At 45.6% G+C, this 20,291-nt stretch overlaps 1 protein-coding gene across 1 annotated transcript in view; it reads right to left on the minus strand.

Moving 5' to 3' along the window:
* Positions 1-20,291, minus strand: part of LOC311243437 (cullin-3-like) — a gene marked incomplete at both ends in the record, with an annotated part of 135,687 nt that overhangs the window by 21,100 nt on the left and 94,296 nt on the right. Inside the window, 3 exons of the mRNA XM_084332667.1 lie at positions 14,894-15,064; positions 15,783-15,959; positions 16,237-16,382. Of these exons, the coding sequence (XP_084188793.1) occupies positions 14,894-15,064; positions 15,783-15,959; positions 16,237-16,382 (494 nt within the window). The remainder of the gene's footprint in view (positions 1-14,893; positions 15,065-15,782; positions 15,960-16,236; positions 16,383-20,291) is intronic.

Here is a 20,291-nt window from a genome sequence, read left to right on the forward strand (position 1 = left end):
GTCGCACCCCAGAAAAATATCACCTATAGGGGTTTTTATTTTTACTTTTTACACATTTGCCATTCAAAGTCAGTGTGTGCGAAACAGGAGAAGAAAAGCACAAATTTTTATTTATTTACATCAGGGTGCAAGACCTTAATGGACACAACATTCATACGTAACAGCAGCACACTTGAGCGCTGACCCAGGAAATACGAGGGTCAACTGTCCATTTGAAACAGTTAACCCTGCAAAACAACCCTAATCAAGAGGGTATCAATTCCAGGTGTTTCGATGACTGTAAGAACCCTGTATCAGAAGCCTGAGCAGGTAAGAGAGCCTGTGCAAAGAGGAAGAATGCAGGAGTCGCTATACATTTATATCCAAGTTCCATTCTATTGTTTTCTGAGACTTTTTTTCCACTCACAATTTTACATCTTAACCCTTTCACTACCAAAGGGTTAACCCTTTCACATTCACACTACAGAAGGTTAACCCTTTCACTGCGACAATACAGAAGGTTAACCCTTTCACTAAAGACGGTATGTAGTGTGGTAGTGAAAGGGTTAACCATCTGTAGTGTGGTAGTGAAAGGTTAACCTTCTGTAATGTGGTAGTGAAAGGTTAACCTTATGTAGTGGGGTAGTGAAAGGTAAACCTTCTGTAGTGTGGTAGTGAAAGGTTAACCTTCTGTAGTGTGGTAGTGAAAGGTTAACCTTCTGTAGTGTGGTAGTGAAGGGTTAACCCCTTCTGTAGTGTGGTAGTGAAGGGTTAACCGTCTGTAGTGTGGTAGTGAAAGGTTAACCTTATGTAGTGTGGTAGTGAAAGGTTAACCTTCTGTAGTGTGGTAGTGAATGGTTAACCTTCTGTAGTGTGGTAGTGAAGGTGTGGTAAATATTGACGTTGAATTTCATAATTAATAGGTGTGAATAATTAGAGAGTCATAATGTAGGAGAGAGACATTCCACACCAACCCCCTCTCATAAGAAGACTGCTTACCCAAACGGTATGTAGGAGAACAGTGGCAGGTCATAAAAAGCCCCTCAAGCTAATGTAATCAGGGGACAACAAAGACTATGTAAATAAGTTGCACCCCACAGACGAAATGGTGACTCACTCTAAATCCTGGTATATTTATCACAGTTATATTATCTGGTAAATAAAGGTTGGTGTAGGTAACTTACAAAGAATACTACCATTTAGAATGTCACATGAAAGGAAGGGTGATTACACTCTTGTTATAGAATTCTGGTATAAGTCATCACAGCTACTCTGTCAACAAGCAGAGTGGGTTTTCAGTGCTAAATATGGATGGATACAGGGGTGACAGAGAGCCATTCTCCACCCCCACTCAAGCAATGACTAAATTAAAATTAGAGAACAAACGACACCTTCTCGAACTGACTGTATGTAAATGCTGATCAGAGACAGCTGGGTTGACCACAGGGCAGACCAGTTTAGACTTGTTGAAGAAATGATCAGTCATGGACACTAAGTCACAAACAGAGTTATCTATTAATCAACTGTTTAGTATCAAAAGAGTAAACCATAATATTAGAAATGGGTAAATTCATATATACGGGAGATACAGTTGGTAAAAGGTTTATTGGAACAGGCCTCTGTAATCAGTTGAGTTGAAAGACCACATCAAGGAAGGGGGGGGCCATAAAGACCCCCCCTTAGATCACTGAGACCACATCAAGGAAGGGGGGGCCATAAAGACCCCCCTTCTTATCACTGAGGGAAGATGACATCACACCTCCCCACCCAGAGACTACTGTGAGCTGATTGCATTTTACGTGAGTAAATCATGGGAAACACCAATGGTTGTTTATAGATTAGAGTAATGTACAGATCCCTGATCTGTAAACCAGATTTACTCATGTATAATGTGTACAGTAAATTCTCTATGTTCAAATTATGTTAACGAGTGACTGTTTTATGTACATATTGGGGTTTGAGATGCAAACCTTGTTGATTCCTGTACACAGCAGCCATGTTAATGTTGTCTGATAATCCTTTGTATGTGAAAGGCAACCTTTTATTCACTCTTGGCCCCGGCTCAAATAAATGTTGAGTTGAATTATAGTTCTGGTTTGTCTGGCGTACACGTTTATTCTTCATCTGCTTTAAGTCAGATGAGGAGACCAACAATTCTATCACGTATGATCCCTTTCTCCTCCTTCCAGATAAGCAATCCCATTGTACTGTACTACAATAACCTTAGATTATTGTAGGATTCTGTAGGAATATACTACAGAAATGGTGCCGTTCTTACCCACCCTCCCTGTTGTGCCCCCCCTGAAGATGTGCGGTGAGGTCTATGTGGCTGGCTGCTCAGTGCCAGGACCTTGCGTGTATGTTGGGGACGTGCAGGGAAAGAGCCGGGGGTTGTTGCGTTTGAATAAGGATAGTTGCAGGGCAGGGGTTTGTTGTCTGGATGGAGGACAGAAGGACAGGATGAAGGCTGGTTGTGTACGCCACTAGTTGGGACCCACAGTGAATATGGCCTTTTGCGTACAGGAATGGGGGAGCGGTGGTTAGGTTAGTTTAGGTTAGAATATCCAAAGGTATAGGGATCGCGCTTGTTGTGCAGTAAACATGCAAACATGGGCTTTTGATGTTTGGATGTTTATTCGGACACAGGAGGCCGTTCCCAGCCTATTCGTTTGAGGTTTATAATAGCTTAGGGGGATAGGTTAGGGATAGGTAATTTACTAGAAGGCAAAGGCGTGGAGCGGTAGAACGGAGGATAGTCACACATAGGCAGGAAGCGGGACTGTGAAGTGGTTATGTTACATTAATGGGTAATGCGGAGTAGTCAGGTCTTAAAGAAAAGATTATAGGGTGAGGTAAAGAGTTTAATGAGAGAACCGTGATTGTAGTACAGGATATCCTGGTTCCACGGTGAGAACAGAGTACAGAGAATATGAGATGAGAGAACCGTGATTGTAGTACAGGATGTTATGAGCCCTGGTTCCACGGTGAGAACAGAGTACAGGGAATATGGGCCCTGATACCAGAGTGATGAACATACCACAGAGTGATGATACCATAGAGAACAATGAGACAGAGTTACAGAGTATAGAGCAAAATGAGACAGAGTTACAGAGTAGACAGAGTTACAGAGTATAGAGTACAGAGAACAGAGAACAGAGAACAGAGTACAGAGGACAGAGTGCAGAGAACAGAGAACAGAGTACAGATAACATAGAAACAGAGAACAGAGTGATGATAAAATAATGATAGCGTTATTTTGCATTATGTAAAATGGTTGTGTTTGTATATTGTGCATTCTGTGGGTTGTAAACAATGTTCTGGGAGTGGTTTTGGTGCATGTAATCGATGTCTCGTACGGGGGGTCGGTGTGTTTGTATTTATGTTTTTATGTATTTATGTATTTGTGTAACCATGTAGGGTCATAGCAAACTCGGCCGGGTTGTTGTGTTTTTTAACGTGGATCAGGGCGGTATACGAGTCTGAAGCGAATCATATTGGATGTTGGGGCTAACTAGCTTAGCTCTGTGGAAGGGCCGCGGTGATCTAGGGACGTTAAGGCGGCGAGGTGAGAGGTTCGACAAAACACTGTGGAAGGAATTGTTGTTAAGAAGCGAATCGGGGCGTAGGTTGATGTGATTGTGGCCGTTTTAATGGTTAGATTTGATGCGGTAACAATTGTGTATGATAGTATGGTGGAGGAAAGAAGTCGCCGGTTGATGACGTCATAGTGTTGAGTGGAGTGTGTGAACGTCCTGGCTGTGTGTGGAGCCGGGCGAAGAAAGGGTAGGAGAATTGGTTTATGATTCGTGTTGGACTGGGTAAACGGCGTTGGTAAATAAGGATGTTTTAAATTCTTTTACGATAGTTTGTTCTTTTAAAATGGATTAGATTTAAGCATGTGTGAGTTGTTTAGAATTTGATTGGTGACGAGCGGACTGAATGGAATGTACGGATCTCGAACGGCATTGAACATCACATCAGGTTGGCTAGCTACTTAGCTGGTATGAGCGTTTGGGAGATAACGCCGTGGAAAGGGCTTGTGCAATATTATGGTTAGAAGCGGCGTAGTGGCTTGTTTGTGTATGGGGCGATTGTGTAATAGTAACGTTGATTGGGAGTTGTTTGCAAAAGTTGGTCGCTTCTGACGTCATGTTGTGGGACCTAGATAGGGGAGCATCAGGCTGGCTAGGTTGTTAGCTTGCGTGCGACTGTTTTGTGAGTTTGCGAGCGACATATGGTATGATTCGAGTTTTGAAAATGATGTTTAGGAAGGGTTAAAGGACGCGGTGGATGTCGTGGCAGTGTGTTGAGTTGAAACGGAGTGTTTTAGGATATTAGTTATGCTTTGTCGCGATACATCGTTCTGTGTGCGCCATTTGCGCTGCTGCGCATGCACGGTTTACGTGGAGCAATGCATTCATTCATATTAATTCGCTCAGGGAATGGATAACGGGTAAGGGAATATTTTGCATTATGTAAAATGGTTGTGTTTGTATATTGTGCATTCTCAAGATTCAAGATTCAAGATTCAAGAGTTTTAATTGTCACGGCATACAGGTATACAATGAAATGCGGCTGGTCTTGCCCGCGACGATGTGCAATACAGTGGTACAACATATAATAGAATCCAATAAAAATACAGTGGTACAACATATTAATAGAATCCAATAAAACAGTGCAATAAACAGGTACATGGTGTGCCATCTCGGTATCTGTACATTAGTATTTACAGAGCATATAGGACATGCTAGTTAGCTTTAGTAGTGCAATACACTGTTCCTGATGTTATACTACTTTAAGTGGCCTTTCCTCTGGCCATAAGTGTGCGTGTGTGCGGCATGAGTGTTAAAGTGGCTGCTAGTGTGTGAGCGTGCTCAGCGTGCGTGTCGTGTATGTACTTGTGTGTGGATAGTTCAGTTTCTGTGTCTCTCATGTTCATTGTTCAAGGCTCTGATGGCCTGGGGGAAGAAGCTTAGCCTAAGCCTCTCCGTCTTAGTCTCTAGAATTCGCAGGCGTCTGCCTGACCTCAGCAGCTGGAACAGGCTGTTATTGGGGTGGTGGGGGTCTTTCATTATCCTGCAGGCTCTGGATTTGCACCTCTTGTTGTATAGAGCCTGCAGGGGAGGTAGCGCAATACCCGTGGTACGCTCGGCTGAGCGCACCACTCTCTGTAGGGCCCTCTTGTCCTGTGCCGTGCTGTTCCCATACCAGGCAGTGATGTTTCCGGTCAAGATGCTCTCTACAGCTCCTGAGTAGAAGGACTGGAGTATCTTCCCCGATACTCTGAACTTCCTTAACTGTCTCAGGTGGTAGAGGCGCTGCTTCGCTTTCTTTACTACTGTGTTTATGTGTGTTGACCATGTCAGGTCCTCTGAGATGTGGACCCCCAGGTACTTGAAGCTGCTCACCCTGTCCACGGTAGCCCCGTTAATCCTCAGTGGTGTGTGTGTCTCCCGCTGTCCTCTCCTATAATCCACGATCAGCTCCTTGGTTTTACCAATGTTCAGGAGCAGGCTGTTGTCCTGGCACCAACGTTCCAGTACCTCAACCTCCTCCCGGTAGGCCTTCTCGTCGTTGTCCGAGATCAGCCCCACCACCACCGTGTCGTCGGCGAACTTCACAATGGAGTTGGAGCTGAACTTGGCCACACAGTCGTGTGTGTAGAGTGAGTACAGCAGGGGGCTTAGAACACAGCCCTGGGGGGACCCGATGCTCAGGGTGATGGTGTTGGAGGTCTGACCCCCCACCCTGACCGCCTGGGGTCTTTCACTCAGAAAGTCCAGTACCCAGGCGCTCAGGGCGGAGCTCAGGCCTAGCTTGATCAGCTTGTCCACCAGTCTGGTGGGGACTATGGTGTTGAACGCTGAGCTGTAGTCAATGAACAACAGTCTCACATAGCCCCCCTTCTGACGGTCAAGGTGGGAGAGAGTGCTGTGCAGTACCTGGGAGACCGTGTCATCAGTGGACCTGTTTGTCCTGTATGCAAATTGCATAGGGTCCATATCACTGGGGAGAGAGGCACAAATGTGGTCCTTGACCAGCCTCTCGAAACATTTCATGACCACAGAGGTGAGTGCCACCGGTCTGTAATCATTTGGACATGTTGGGGAGGGTTTCTTCGGTACAGGGATGATGGTAGACATCTTGAAGCAGGCAGGGACTACTGACTCCGCCAGGGATTGATTAAATATGGCGGTGAACACCGGGGCAAGCTGGTTTGCACAGGACTTAAGTATGCGTCCTGTTATACCATCTGGGCCTGCAGCCTTCCTGGTGTTCACCTGCATAAATGCTCTTCTCACACTGTGTTCCGACAACGAGAGAGCGCCCCCGCCCCCCCGCGGTTGCCCCCCCCCCTCCACAACAGCCGGTGCGCCAGTGACGTCACTAGCCAGAGGCCTAGCGGCGACACTGTCTACACCGAACCGAGCGTAGAAGGAGTTGAGTTTGTCCGCTAGAGAGGCGTCGTCGCTCCCCATTGAGGGGGCGCTGACTTTGTAGTCAGTTATTGTCTTCAGTCCCCTCCACAAGCCTCTTGTGTCGTTTTGTGCCATTTGTGTCTCCAGTTTCTCAGCATATGTCCTCTTAGCAAGTTTAACAGCCTTGCGCAGAGTGTAGACTGAAGCCTTGTATTCTTCCATATTTCCTGACTCTCTGCCCAGGTTATAAGCCGTGGTGCGTGAGTTTAGGGCTGTTCTTATAGTGCTGTCCACCCAAGGTTTCTGGTTTGGGAAAACCCGCGCCGTCTTTGTGAGGACAATGCCGTCTGCCACTGTAGTTATGTAGCTTACAACGGTATCAGCATACTCGCTGACGTCACTGGCGCTTCCTTCAAACATGTCCCAGTCTGTATCCTTGAACGCGTCACGGAGCTCGGCCTCTGATTCGTCAGACCACTTTTTTGTCTCACGTGACACGACGACTTCGCGTGATCTCTGTTTGTATGCTGGGATTAAAAAGATGGAGTCGTGATCGCTCGCGCTTACAGAGCCCATCAGTGGCGGAGCCGCTACAGCCTTGTAGGCAGCTCTGAACGGGGTGTAGCAGTGGTCGAGTGTGTTCCCCCCTCTTGTGGAGCAGGCGATGTGCTGAAAAAAGGTCGGCATCACTTTTTTCAGGTTTTCTGTGGGTTGTAACAATGTTCTGGGAGTGGTTTTGGTGGTGTTACTACAAATTATGGTAGCAAAATAGAGAGAGTAGGTGTATCATGTGATGATTAGACAGGGGATGATAGTCAAGGAGAGGTTTACGTGGACTGCAAACAATGCAGTGTGACTATCAAACAAGGAGTAGATGATTTAATATACATGCCCTTAACTACACTGGGATTCATAAACCAGATACACATTGTACTTGTAACAATGGGCAATAAATATGTTACACAAGGGGAGTCTTGACCAAGTGGGGTTTAAGGGCTGAGTTGGGGAAGCACTCTACACTGGAAAAGACATATCGCTTGCGTCATATTTGATTAATACATCTACATTATAATCACATGTCACCTATATACAGGGCTGGACGTTCCCAGAATATCCTGTTTACAGTTTTGAGACTTAGCATGAATGGAACTTAACTAATGATAATGTTTAATTTCTAATGAGTGGTGGTTGATAGAAATGCTTATGATAATGTTTAATTTCTAATGAGTGGTGGTTGATAGAAATGCTTATCTTTTTTGGGCATGGTTAGAGTTGTACAAATGTGATTTTAAGATCTGTATAGAAAAAGTCTTTATAGAATGGTAATTATTTTGAGATGCTTGTATGAGGTAAATCTTTAATAACACTGTTAATATGTTGACACAAGCCTCCGACTTGTAGGAGATTATAATTTATTGATAGAGGCTTGCTGTCTGTGTTAGAAAACAGTTTTATTAATGCAATGGCGATTTGGTGGTTATAATTGTGAGTTTTCTTTAATGCCATTGGTTTACGTAGGCTGATGTTTTATATTAAGATTGATTGCAAGTCCTGGGGTCACAATGGGATAATTTAGTGACGGGGGACTTGTTTGATGTAAGATTGTGTTTTTGCAGTTGTTATAGATGTTTTGTGTGCAATGATTAACCCTTTGTTGATTACAGGAGATGATAGGGCTTTGTATGCCTAAGGGCCGACAGGGCCTCAGGGGAGACTGTATTATAGGTCACAAGGGGGGATGGTAAACCTGTTGTTTATGGTCGCTGTTACACTTACAGGAGGGACCTAGTCTATCTTTGCAACAGGAGAGAGGTCAGAGGTGAAGATAGGCGAGAACAGTTGGAGAAGTGTGATAACAGATGACCGGCTATTTTTACAAGAGGACAGGAAGTGGTTGTAAGGGGCCGGGGGCCAGGAAGTGACAGAAAGGTGAGACAGTGGAAGGTTTGTCAGGGAACAGTTGGTGAGTGAGTGTGGGAAATCAAAGTAGGCATTCATTTGGGGTTATGACTTATGAATGTTAACTGTTTTGGTAAGGGAATATTTGGGTCTGTCTGTGCACTGGAAGGCATGGATAGGTCTGAATTAAAGATGGATTCCAGTCCGTCTTTGAAGTGAGGGAAGAGGAGCAGATGTGAGTATAGACTGTGGTAGCCTGATGAGAGAGCAGAAGAGGGAGGAACAAAACTAACATTGTTTGTTGGGAGAACAAAACTAACATTGTTTGTTGGGATGTGTGTTGGGAAAAGATGGTGGTTCAAATGATCAGTGTGAACTGTGGATGATTGTGTGCCAGGTGGTATGCATGTGTGGGGCTAGCGTGAATGGCTTTGTCTTTGAATGGGTACCTGATAATGTGAGGATGCTTGAATCTGTGAATGAATTGAGTGGCGTGTGAGTGCATGTCTGGATGTTTTGATTTCAGTGGATGCTTGAAACTGTGGTGTGAGCGAGTGATATATTTTTACACATAGGAGGACAGGTTAGAATTAAAGATACACATAGTCATTTGCAGAGCGATAAGAGTTAAAGTGATTTTATTCACCTAAGTTACCATGTCCAGAGATATTGGAGGGTAGGAGTTTTGTTTTATTACTTTCATTTGATATAGTTTCTTTTAGGATGGGTTTTCACTCAGTACATATGTCTATTTGAATTTTTGAGTGTGTGGCCTGAATGGGTGTGAATGGAGCCTGTAGAGGAGACGGTGTTAACAGAGACGTGTCAAGGCAGAGACGTGTTGGAATGGAACAGTTGTGTGAGGGGGGAGTGTTTGGTGTATTTTTGGTTTTTCTTTTCTTTCTGAATAACCGTTGAGGTGGTCTAAGTTTGGAGCTTGTTGATTTTATTGATTTACTGTTTTGGGTATGAATGGTGATTGATTTCACATGTAGATGGTGCGGAACAAGTAATTGAAAGATGTGGGGTCTATTGGGATATTTTTTAATTGTTTGCCGTTTGTTTCTTATTTCTCATCTATTTTTTATGGTCTGGGTGGAGGCTGAAGGAAGTGGCGTCAGGACGGAATGTCAACAAAAGCTAAGTGGCCCCGTCACATTTGCATATGATTAACATTTGGCTTCTCTTGAAAATATTTGACATGTTATGTAAAGAGGATTTGTTTTGTGTTTGTTCTCTCGCAGATTCAGTCGAGGGGGGGAGGCGGACCGTCATGTGTAGAGGAGTATGTATACATTTCATTAGATTACGACACAGTGGAGTGAACCTGTTCAGTTATTTCCTGTGGGAAATTGTTGGATTGTGGAAAGAGGTCGCTTGTGGACGCTAGCCCCTCCTTCATCATAGCCCCGAGAACAGAGGCCGAAACAGACACAGGTTTGGGAATCGTCCGGACTGAGAGAGCCGTCTGTAAATCCAAGGAAGAACGGTCATGGGTCAGAATGTGATGAGATCACAGGCCTACAAACAGTGGCTACAGCTGAGGCTGGCCAGCATGGGGTGAAGGGGGAGGCGAAAACGGTCGGAGACTGTGCAAGAAAGATGAGCGAGGGCCTCTGTGGAATGTGATGTTTGATTGGTATGATAAACGGGAGGTAACTGAACGGTAGCAACTGATATAGATTATGACACAACGCAGGGGTACTAGACGCATTCACATAGGTAGAATATTAGGCGTAGATTATGGCCAAAGTGAGGTGGTGAAACATTTTTTTTCTCCTTGAGTGATTCTCCGCCTTCCCTGCCCGACTGCTGTAACGACGAGGTGGTAAGATTTTATGACCATGGTATGGCCATAAAGGGGGGTGGATAGGTGAGAAGACCAACTGAAGGATTATGCAGATGTGATTGTGCTGTCTTAGAAAAGGAATTAACAGGAGAAAAAAGCAAATTAATGTAAAAATGAATACTAATGGTTGTGTCTCCCCCAGATCTTATAAAAGAATGTGGAACCAAAACGTTCTGTAACTTAAGAAAAATGGGTTGTTAAAAATTGTGTTTTATTTTAAGGTAAAATGTTTAGATTAAATTGTTTTATTGTTTTCAACAACCCAAAAGTTGTTGTTTAAAAGGTGGGCCTCTGGCTAATGAGCCACAAGAAGGAAAAAACTCATGGATGATATGTACCAAAGAATAATGGAAAAAGAAAAAATGGAGAAATTTGAAGAAATGATTGTTATTTTGAAAAAATGATTTTTATTATTATATTGTATGGTTAGTATGTATAGAAAATCAAGTCAATATACAGTATGTGACAATGAGAATTGTCAAAGTGGGGAAATGTGGTAAATATTGACGTTGAATTTCATAATTAATAGGTGTGAATAATTAGAGAGTCATAATGTAGGAGAGACAGACATTCCACACCAACCCCCTCTCATAAGAAGACTGCTTACCCAAACGGTATGTAGGAGAACAGTGGCAGGTCATAAAAAGCCCCTCAAGCTAATGTAATCAGGGGACAACAAAGACTATGTAAATAAGTTGCACCCCACAGACGAAATGGTGACTCACTCTAAATCCTGGTATATTTATCACAGTTATATTATCTGGTAAATAAAGGTTGGTGTAGGTAACTTACAAAGAATACTACCATTTAGAATGTCACATGAAAGGAAGGGTGATTACACTCTTGTTATAGAATTCTGGTATAAGTCATCACAGCTACTCTGTCAACAAGCAGAGTGGGTTTTCAGTGCTAAATATGGATGGATACAGGGGTGACAGAGAGCGATTCTCCACCCCCACTCAAGCAATGACTAAATTAGAGAACAAACGACACCTTCTCGAACTGACTGTATGTAAATGCTGATCAGAGACAGCTGGGTTGACCACAGGGCAGACCAGTTTAGACTTGTTGAAGAAATGATCAGTCATGGACACTAAGTCACAAACAGAGTTATCTATTAATCAACTGTTTAGTATCAAAAGAGTAAACCATAATATTAGAAATGGGTAAATTCATATATACGGGAGATACAGTTGGTAAAAGGTTTATTGGAACAGGCCTCTGTAATCAGTTGAGTTGAAAGACCACATCAAGGAAGGGGGGGCCATAAAGACCCCCCTTCTGATCATTGAGACCACATCAAGGAAGACCATGACGGGGGCCATCAAGACCCCCCTTCTGTTCACTGGAGGACGACAACGACGGGGGCCATAGGCAGGCCCCCCTCTCTGTCCAAACATGAGAAGCCATAGCCCAAAGGAGGGGGCTATTGACATCACACCACCCCACCCGGAGACAAGAACCAACCCCCCCCCACAAGAAGACGCCGGATTGGACCTACCATATTAGTAAAATGTGCTATTATTGGCTAGAAATTATAGGATATAAGGGCCAACATAGTGTTATTCAGGAGCCCAGACCACCCCCCCCAGGTCTGCGGCTCCAACCGCTCCCCACCCAGAGACTACTGTGAGCTGATTGCATTTTACGTGAGTAAATCATGGAAAACACCAATGCACGGTTGTTTAGATTAGAGTAACGTACAGATCCCTGATCTGTAAACCAGATTTACTCATGTATAATGTGTACAGTAAATTCTCTATGTTCAAATTATGTTAACGAGTGACTGTTTTATGTGCGTGTTGGGGTTTGAGATGCAAACCTTGTTGATTCCTGTACACAGCAGCCATGTTAATGTTGTCTGATAATCCTTGTATGTGAAAGGCAACCTTTTATTCACTCTTGGCCCCGGCTCAAATAAATGGTGAGTTGAACTATAGTTCTGGTTTGTCTGGCTACACGTTTATTCTTCATCTGCTTTAAGTCAGATGAGGAGACCAACAATTCTATCACATATGATCCCTTTCTCCTCCTTCCAGATAAGCAATCCCATTGTACTGTACTACAATAACCTTAGATTATTGTAGGATTCTGTAGGAATATACTACAAAGGGTTAACCTTCTGTAGTGTGGTAGTGAAATGTTAACCTTCTGTAGTGTGGTAGTGAAAGGTTAACCGTCTGTAGTGTGGTAGTAAAAGGTTAACCTTCTGTAGTGTGGTAGTGAAAGGTTAACCTTCTGTAGTGTGTAGGGGTGTAACGGTACGCCGATACGTACTGTACCGCCTCAATGTGGTCCTCCGGTACAGTACGCGCTGTGCACCGAGCGATTGCAACGGTATGGAACTTTTTTTTGCGGAACTTAAATCCCCCCGGCCCCACGTAACACTGCTGTGAGCATTATAACACAAACGTATGTTTAACCGACCGTGAATTAAAGTGTCAATGCTGTTTGTCATTTTAACAGCAGATACTTTCTTAAATGCCACATCGTCCCGACAGAGCGGTGTTGATGGGGAGCTCTGATGGGTTCGCTTGGTGGTGTTATTAGCATTGAACAGCTAACCGAAAGCTAGCGTTAACTAACGTTAAAGGTTTAGCCATAACGTTACCCTGGCTAAAGTTGGGGCTATTCATAATCCAGCAATAATAACCTGCAAGCAAAGTACAGCAAGTTGGCAAAGGAGTATTCCAACGTAAATCACATTTTCACCAGTAACATTAGTCTTTCCATCTCCCGGTAGCTCATGCTAGCTAACCTAGCTCACGTTAGCGTCGTCACTGAACCACCTTGCGTACACAATTAATGACATGTTGCGGACAGCCATATCGGTGACAATGTTTAGCTTTTAGTGCCAAATGATTAACCTTCTGTAGTGTGGTAGTGAAAGGTTAACCTTCTGTAGTGTGGTAGTGAAACGTTAACCTTCTGTAGTGTGGTAGTGAAAGGTTAACCTTCTGTAGTGTGGTAGTGAAAGGTTAACCTTCTGTAGTGTGGTAGTCAGGGGTGCAGTCGTAATATCAGAAGTGCCTGTACTAAGTTTAACACTTTGAATGCCCAAACCGAGAATATTCGGGTGTTGAATGCCCATAATGAGAATATTCGTTTTTTCTCGTTTTTTTTATATTAGCGATCTGAATTCATATTGCATCAAGCGGGTCTACCGTTGGTAAATCAGCCACCCCAGGCGCTCAGATGTGAAAAAAGCGCCCCCTATCGTCTCCCAGATGGTAATTCACCCTTTTGGATTGGACTCAATGAAAATGCATGGGGAAAAAAACCCCAGACTCCACATTTTACTTCTCACGCATGTAACCGGCGCCGATCAGCTTCATGCTGGATTCTCAGCACAGCGTGGTTACTGTGTTTTACTGTATACGCGTGGGATCAATAAAAGGATCGATTTTTGGAATGGCTATCAGGAATTGGAATAATCCATTTGGATACCATCTGATCTCAGGTAAGGAATCTATTTTGCCAGTCTTAGGATAATCAAACCCGTTTTCACGGAGATATAAGCGTTTCCCATATGTGTCCCCCAGGCTGTTTGACTGTGTGAGCGGTCAGGAACTAGGAGAATCGATTTTCAGCTCGCGGCACGAGCGTGCATGTGTACACATATACTATCGATAATCTAGCGTTTATTTGAAAACGATTCATAAATAGGCCGAAAAATGACAACGTTCTAGAATATTCCAGTAAAGGGCGATTATCATGGAATCTCTTATTTTTTTCGTGAAAACGAGTGCTTTTCAAAATGGTAGAAAACGGAAATGAACCGATAAAAAAACAATCCGCTTTGACAATGTTGACTGGAAAATGAGTCTTTGATAAGCGACGGGCAGATTAGACACATAGCCATCATTTAAAACATAGATTAGGCGATATTAACGTTAACATTGGAGTGGATGGTGGCATTCAAGCGGAAAATGAATTAGGGTTAACCTTCTGTAGTGTGGTAAGTGAAAGGGTTAAGCTTATAATATTTTACTACTAATTGGTGTAGTACAATTGCCACTCGGGGGCGAACAAGTTGCAGTACATTTCCACATTCTCTCTTAATTTTTTAAACAGACTTTTTAAGACCTGGACGCCTATAGCTTATTCCCAGCGGAAGAGTGCTGCCGAGTGCTTCCGCGTTTTCCTTGATTGGCTGCGACACGCCCCGCGGCAGATTATGTAGCCGTAATCCCAGATGTTTTTCATTCAACGCTTAGCTCAACTGGCAGCGCTGCTGTCCTACGGTCTGTTGGTGACAAGTTTGAATCCCATCAATTTCTTTTTTTTTCTTTTTTTTAACATGCATTCTTTCGCCGGTTAAGTTTAGGCATGTTAACTTAAGGTTAAGGTTAAGGTTAGGCATTGTTTCGGAGTTGGTTAAGGTTAGAAGGGTTAAGTTTAGGCGCTGTTAAGGAGCTGGTTAAGGTTAGAGTTTGTCTTAGAGAATGGCAATAGACAGCCTATTTCCGCGCTGCAGTGCGAGGCAATAGACAGCCTATTTCCGCGCTGCAGCTCTCTCGCGCTGCCGTGGTCACATGGGCGTCATGGCCAATCAGAGAAAACGCGGAAGCACACAACACACTCTTCCGCTGGACAGTAAATAGTCTAAAATCACTTTCCAGACTCCAGAGCTGCAGGGAACCCTGAGAGTAAAAGAGCAGCAATAAAAAGGACACACACGCACACACACACACACACACACACACACACACACACACACACACACACACACACACACACACCTCACCTTGAGCTTGGTGATCATGTTCTTCTCGGACTCGTCAGAGACACTCTGGTTGGTGAGCAGCCTGCGGGCCAGGTGCTGCTTGTAGTACCGCTCGAACACATCCTTCTCCTGCATGAGGCGGAACAGGTCCATGGGCTTGTCCAGGACCGACTCCACCTCCTGCTCCGTCAGCTGAGAGACACAAGGGGGGGGGGGGGGGGGGGGGGGGTGAGCCTTAACCGTTTCACTACCACACAAATGTGAATGGTACCCAACCCTAATACTAACCTTGTACCGTCTTTCACAAGTATGCTACTAAGGAATCTACCATGCCAATATTACTACCTTGACTATATTATTACCTACTATGCACTCAAGTTTGACACTATTTGACGAACAATGTTACTTACGCTTAGTTTAGTTTAAGTTTCTTTATTTTTTTTACCCAGGGACTGATTGATTGATTGAATTTATTGGATTTATAGTTTCCATCTGTAGTCCCTGCCTACCATGCATGTCTTTATGGTGTGGGAGGAAACCAGAGTACCCAGAGGAAACCCACGCGAACACAGGGAGAACATGCAAACTCCACACAGAAAGGCCCCCTGCTGGGGTTCGAACCCAGGACCTTCTTGCTGTGAGGTAGCAGAGCTAACCACTGGGCCACGGTGCTGCCAGAGTTGTACCCTTCCTGCTGACTTATTGTACAGAACTTGTCGCTTTGGATAAGTATCCGCTAAATGACTAAATGTAAAATGATATAGGCCAGAATTTCACAACTGTCTATAGGACGGAGATAACAATGGGGAGAATGAAACCCATGATCAGAAGAATAGTAATCGTCTACTTTCTCTAATTGGACTAATTGGAGTCGGGTGAAATAAACCAGTGATGTGATGGGGCTGCGTACCCCTTTCACCCCCTTCTTCAGCTTGTCGTCGATGAAGAGAGAGAGGTACTCTGGCCAGCGGGAGTTGAGGTTCAGGAAGTACTCAAAGTCCCCGTTGATGGTCTGCTTGACGAGCTTGTCGTCGTTGAAGGACTCCAGGAGGAAACGGTCGAAGTACGTCTTCAGGTCCAGCAGGCTCTCTGGGGGGGGAGGAGGAGGAGGAGGAGGAGTTGATGTCACTGTGTGCATTTTTTTTTATATACAACCATGACTCCACTTTCACCTTCAGTTCAGCTCTCTGGTCTGCAAGTGGTGTAACAGATTGATTGATTGAAAACGTTATTAATTGAGATTTCTCTGGGCGACAAAAATAAATAAATAAAAGAAACGTAATATTCAGAAGGACTTTTTCGCCCTATTTTGAGACATGAACCGGTCCGATTGAAGCTCCGAGCGTGCTCTCAGTACTCCGTACCTGGATGTAGTCGAAGGGGTTCTTGCCCTCGCCCTCCTCCAACACCAGGGCCTTGCCCTGCTCCCTCAGGTACAAGCTCATGCACTCACACATGGTCTTCAGGCCGTCCGGCACGCGGCTTAACAGCTTGTACATGCAGCCCATGTCTGGAGGAGGAGAGGAGAGGAGAGGAGAGGAGAGGAGAGGAGAGGAGAGGAGAGGAGAGGAGAGGAGAGGAGAGGAGAGGAAAGGAGAGAAGAGGAGAGGAGAGGAGAGGAGATGAGAGGGGAGGGGATAGGGTAGGAGAGGAGAGGAGAGGAGAGGAGAGGAGAGGAGAGGAGAGGGGAGGGGATAGGAGAGGAGAGGAGAGGAGAGGAGAGGAGAGGAGAGGAGAGGGGAGAGGAGAGGTGGTGAGAGGAGAGGGGTGGAGAGGAGAGGAGAGGGGAGAGGAGAGGAGAGGAGAGGAGAGGAGAGAGGAGAGAGGAGAGAGGAGAGGAAAGGGGGAGGAGAGGAGAGGAGAGGAGAGGAGAGAGGAGAGGAGAGAGAGTGAGAGGAGAGGAGAGGAGAGGAGAGGAGAGGAGAGGAGAGGAGAGGAGGAGCGAGAGAAGGAGGTTACACTCTACTGTGTCGTCATCACACGGTACAACGGAAAAGTGTGCAAATGTACCAGTAAAGTGCAATATTAATATACAATGTAGAGGTATAAATTAGTACTACTGAGCATAGTGCTAATAAGATGCATGTAGAGTTAGTCTAGTCAAGATGAGAAGCACGTTCAGTCACAGACTCATACACACACCCCCCCCCCCCCCCAATGGAAGCGGACATGACCGGGTAGCCTAGCCATTATCCAACTAACACCTCTCCCGAAGGCTACCCGGTCATGTCCGCTTCCATTCATTGTGCTAAGCTAGGCAAACGTGCAGCCAGATAGCTTTCTACTGAACGCACAGAGAGGAAACTGGTATCTATCTTCTTGTCTCTCTCTGGAGAAGACTGTAAGCTAATTTCCCCAAATGTTTCTATGGTATATTGACTTGAGAAAACTGTGCATTACATAGCCAAGGTGTCTGTATAAAGTAACCATAATGAAAAAACATAGTGTGAGCCCTTTTAGAGCAAAGTGGTTTGAACAGCTGAATAAAGAGCGTTTTGGGAGACAGTGGGTGATCATGCAACCCCCTCTATGCTAAACGGTATCTGTTGGGTAAACACAGGAAACCAACCCCCCACGAGCCAACTGTTAATCTATAATACTACACCACATTCAAGGGACGTGAGCGTTGAACCAAGGAGCAAGAGGCTAAATGGAACTAATATGCCTTTGTGGAATAGGACCAATGTGTAGAACTGTTTAAGTCCATACAATTACAGAATAGAGACAAGCAGACTGTTGGATCATCACTGAAACTGCAAATATCTGTTATAATGGTTAATACAAAATAATGCCACTTAGTATTGAACTGTAGCATTACATATAGGATACTTGAATGATTAGATCATTTCACGCTCAGTGTGGGAACCTCAGTTGACTGTATTCTCAGGATAACAAGACAATGAAGATGCTAATGTACTGAGCACCAGAACAAAGGGACTAAAATGTCACACCTCACTGTGACCAGGTTGTAGCAGAGACAGATGGTCTGACCGAAGACCCCTGACTTGCATCTATGCATATCTCAAGCTTCATGGAAATTGTCACAACTATATCACATTAATCTAACCGGTTAGATAAGAAAAGGATATTTGAATGTCATTGGAGTATCAACTGTCTGTGAATATAATAGAAAATGTTCAGCTAATTCTCTGTTGGAAAGTTTATATAGAATTAATGCAAATCTCTATATCATTAATTCAGTCTGGCAAATACAGGGTTTGTGTTGTTTCCTATGGAATATTTGGTATCAAACTAGAGGCAATAACTACACTGGGTTGATACTAGAGATCTATAGTTCATTAAACGAACCATGTACATTGGAAAATCAAATAATACACAAGAAAGGTCAAAATGTCTGATTCATCTACATGGGAGCCTCTCTGCCACAAACAGCAGGACGCCGGATGTGAAAACAACAGGACCCTATTTGGAAAGACCAACAGATGGAAGACACTGTTTTGAATGTAACTGTTGATTGGGCAGATAGACCCAAGAACAGAAAACCTCCTGTTTTTAGAATCAAGACACCTGATTGGAATAACTCCATATTTAGATGAAACTGACTGTGAGGTTTGCCTCTTCCCTGGACCTTTAATTCCTGTTCCCTGGACCTTTTTTTCCCTGTCTCCTCACCTCACCAGCCCCCACCCTCGCGTTGTCGTTGTTTATGTATTGCATTCCCTGCCTCGCTCCGTTCCTTTAGGGTACTGTGAGGTTCGCCTCTTCCCTGGACCTTTAATTCCTGTTCCCTGGACCTTTTATTCCCTGTCTCCTCACCTCACCAGCCCCCACCCTCGCGTTGTCATTGTTTATGTATTGCATTCCCTGCCTCGCTCCGTTCCTTTAAGGCACTGTGAGGATTCTGTGTTGATTGGTCCTTGCCGAACACACACTTCTAAGTCAAGTATCAATTACCATCTCGCACCTGATGTGTGTTCTAATTAGCGCCCCAGTGGGCTTTAAATACCTCGATCTCCCCCCCAGTCCTCGTCGGGTCGTTCTCTATCTGTAAGCTCCTACGGGAGATTCCCTATCTGTATCTGTTTCTGTATTCTGTATGCTGTTTCATCTCCGGCGTGAGACGAGGTGCAAGCCTTCGCCACCTGTCGCCGTTTGCCTGGAGTGGGACACAGCCTGCGCTCTCTAATTCTCTACGGGAGGTATTCCAGTGTTCCACTCCAGACCCGCGCCAGACGCGCTCCTACAGCAGACGCGCTCCACTCCAGACCCCGCGCAGACGCGTTCCTACAGCAGACGCGCTCCTACAGCAGATGCGTTCCTACAGCGGACGCGCTCCTACAGCAGACGCGCTCAACTCCAGACCCCGCGCAGACGCGCTCCTACAGCAGACGCGCTCCTACTGCGGACGCGCTCCTACAGCAGACGCGCTCCACTCCAGACCCTGCGCAGACGCACTCCTACAGCAGACGCGCTCCACTCCAGACGCGCATCGCTCTCTAATTCTCTACGGGAGGATGTGTCTCTCCGAGCCGGCGCGCTCTCCGAACCGGCGCGTTCTCCAAGCCGACGCGCACCACTTCAGACGTTTAGCCGGCGTGCTACTACTCCAGATGCGCATCGCTCTCTAATTCTCTACGGGAGGATGCGTCTCTCCGAGCCGGCGCGCTCTCCGAACCGGCGCGTTCTCCAAGCCGACGCGCACCACTTCAGACGTTTAGCCGGCGCGCTACTACTCCAGACGCGCATCGCTCTCCAATTCTCTACGGGAGGATGCGTCTCTCCGAGCCGGCGCGTTCTCCAAGCCGACGCGCACCACTCCAGACTTCTAGCCGGCGCGCTACTTCTCCAGACGCGCATCGCTCTCTAATTCTCTACGGGAGGATGCGTCTCTCCGAGCCGGCGCGCTCTTCAAGCCGACGCGCACCACTCCAGACGTCTAGCCTGTGCGCTCCTACTCCATCCCTGTAAGCAGCTCTGGCCCTCGCCCTGTCCAAGGCCTTAACCCTGTTCTCTCTGTCCCTGTCTCCAGCCCGCCTCCGTGGGCCTCTGTCCCTGTTCCCCTCTCCAGTGCCCCTGTCCCTCGCCCTGTCCAAGGCCTTAACCCTGTTTTCTCTGTCCCTGTCTCCAGCCCGCCTCCCCGGGCCTCTGTCCCTGTTCCCCTCTCCAGTGCCCCTGTCCCTCGCCCTGTCCAAGGCCTTAACCCTGTTTTCTCTGTCCCTGTCTCCAGCCTGCCTCCCCGGGCCTTTGTCCCTGTTTCCCCTCTCCAGTGCCCCTGTTCCTGCCCTGTCCTTTGCCCTGGCCCTGTCCTTTAGCCTTAGCCCCTTAGCCTGCTCGCCTCTTAAAGGCACAGTGCCAATTTTCCCTAATTCTTGTTTCCAGTATTTTGTGTTCTCCCTTAGCCTTCCCCTTAGCCTGCTCGCCTCTTAAAGGCACATTGCCCCTTTTCCTTGTTCCAGTA

The sequence above is a fragment of the Notolepis coatsorum genome (genome assembly GCF_963971535.1).
Source record: "Notolepis coatsorum genome assembly, chromosome: 17".
In the NCBI taxonomy this organism is placed as follows: domain Eukaryota; kingdom Metazoa; phylum Chordata; class Actinopteri; order Aulopiformes; family Paralepididae; genus Notolepis; species Notolepis coatsorum.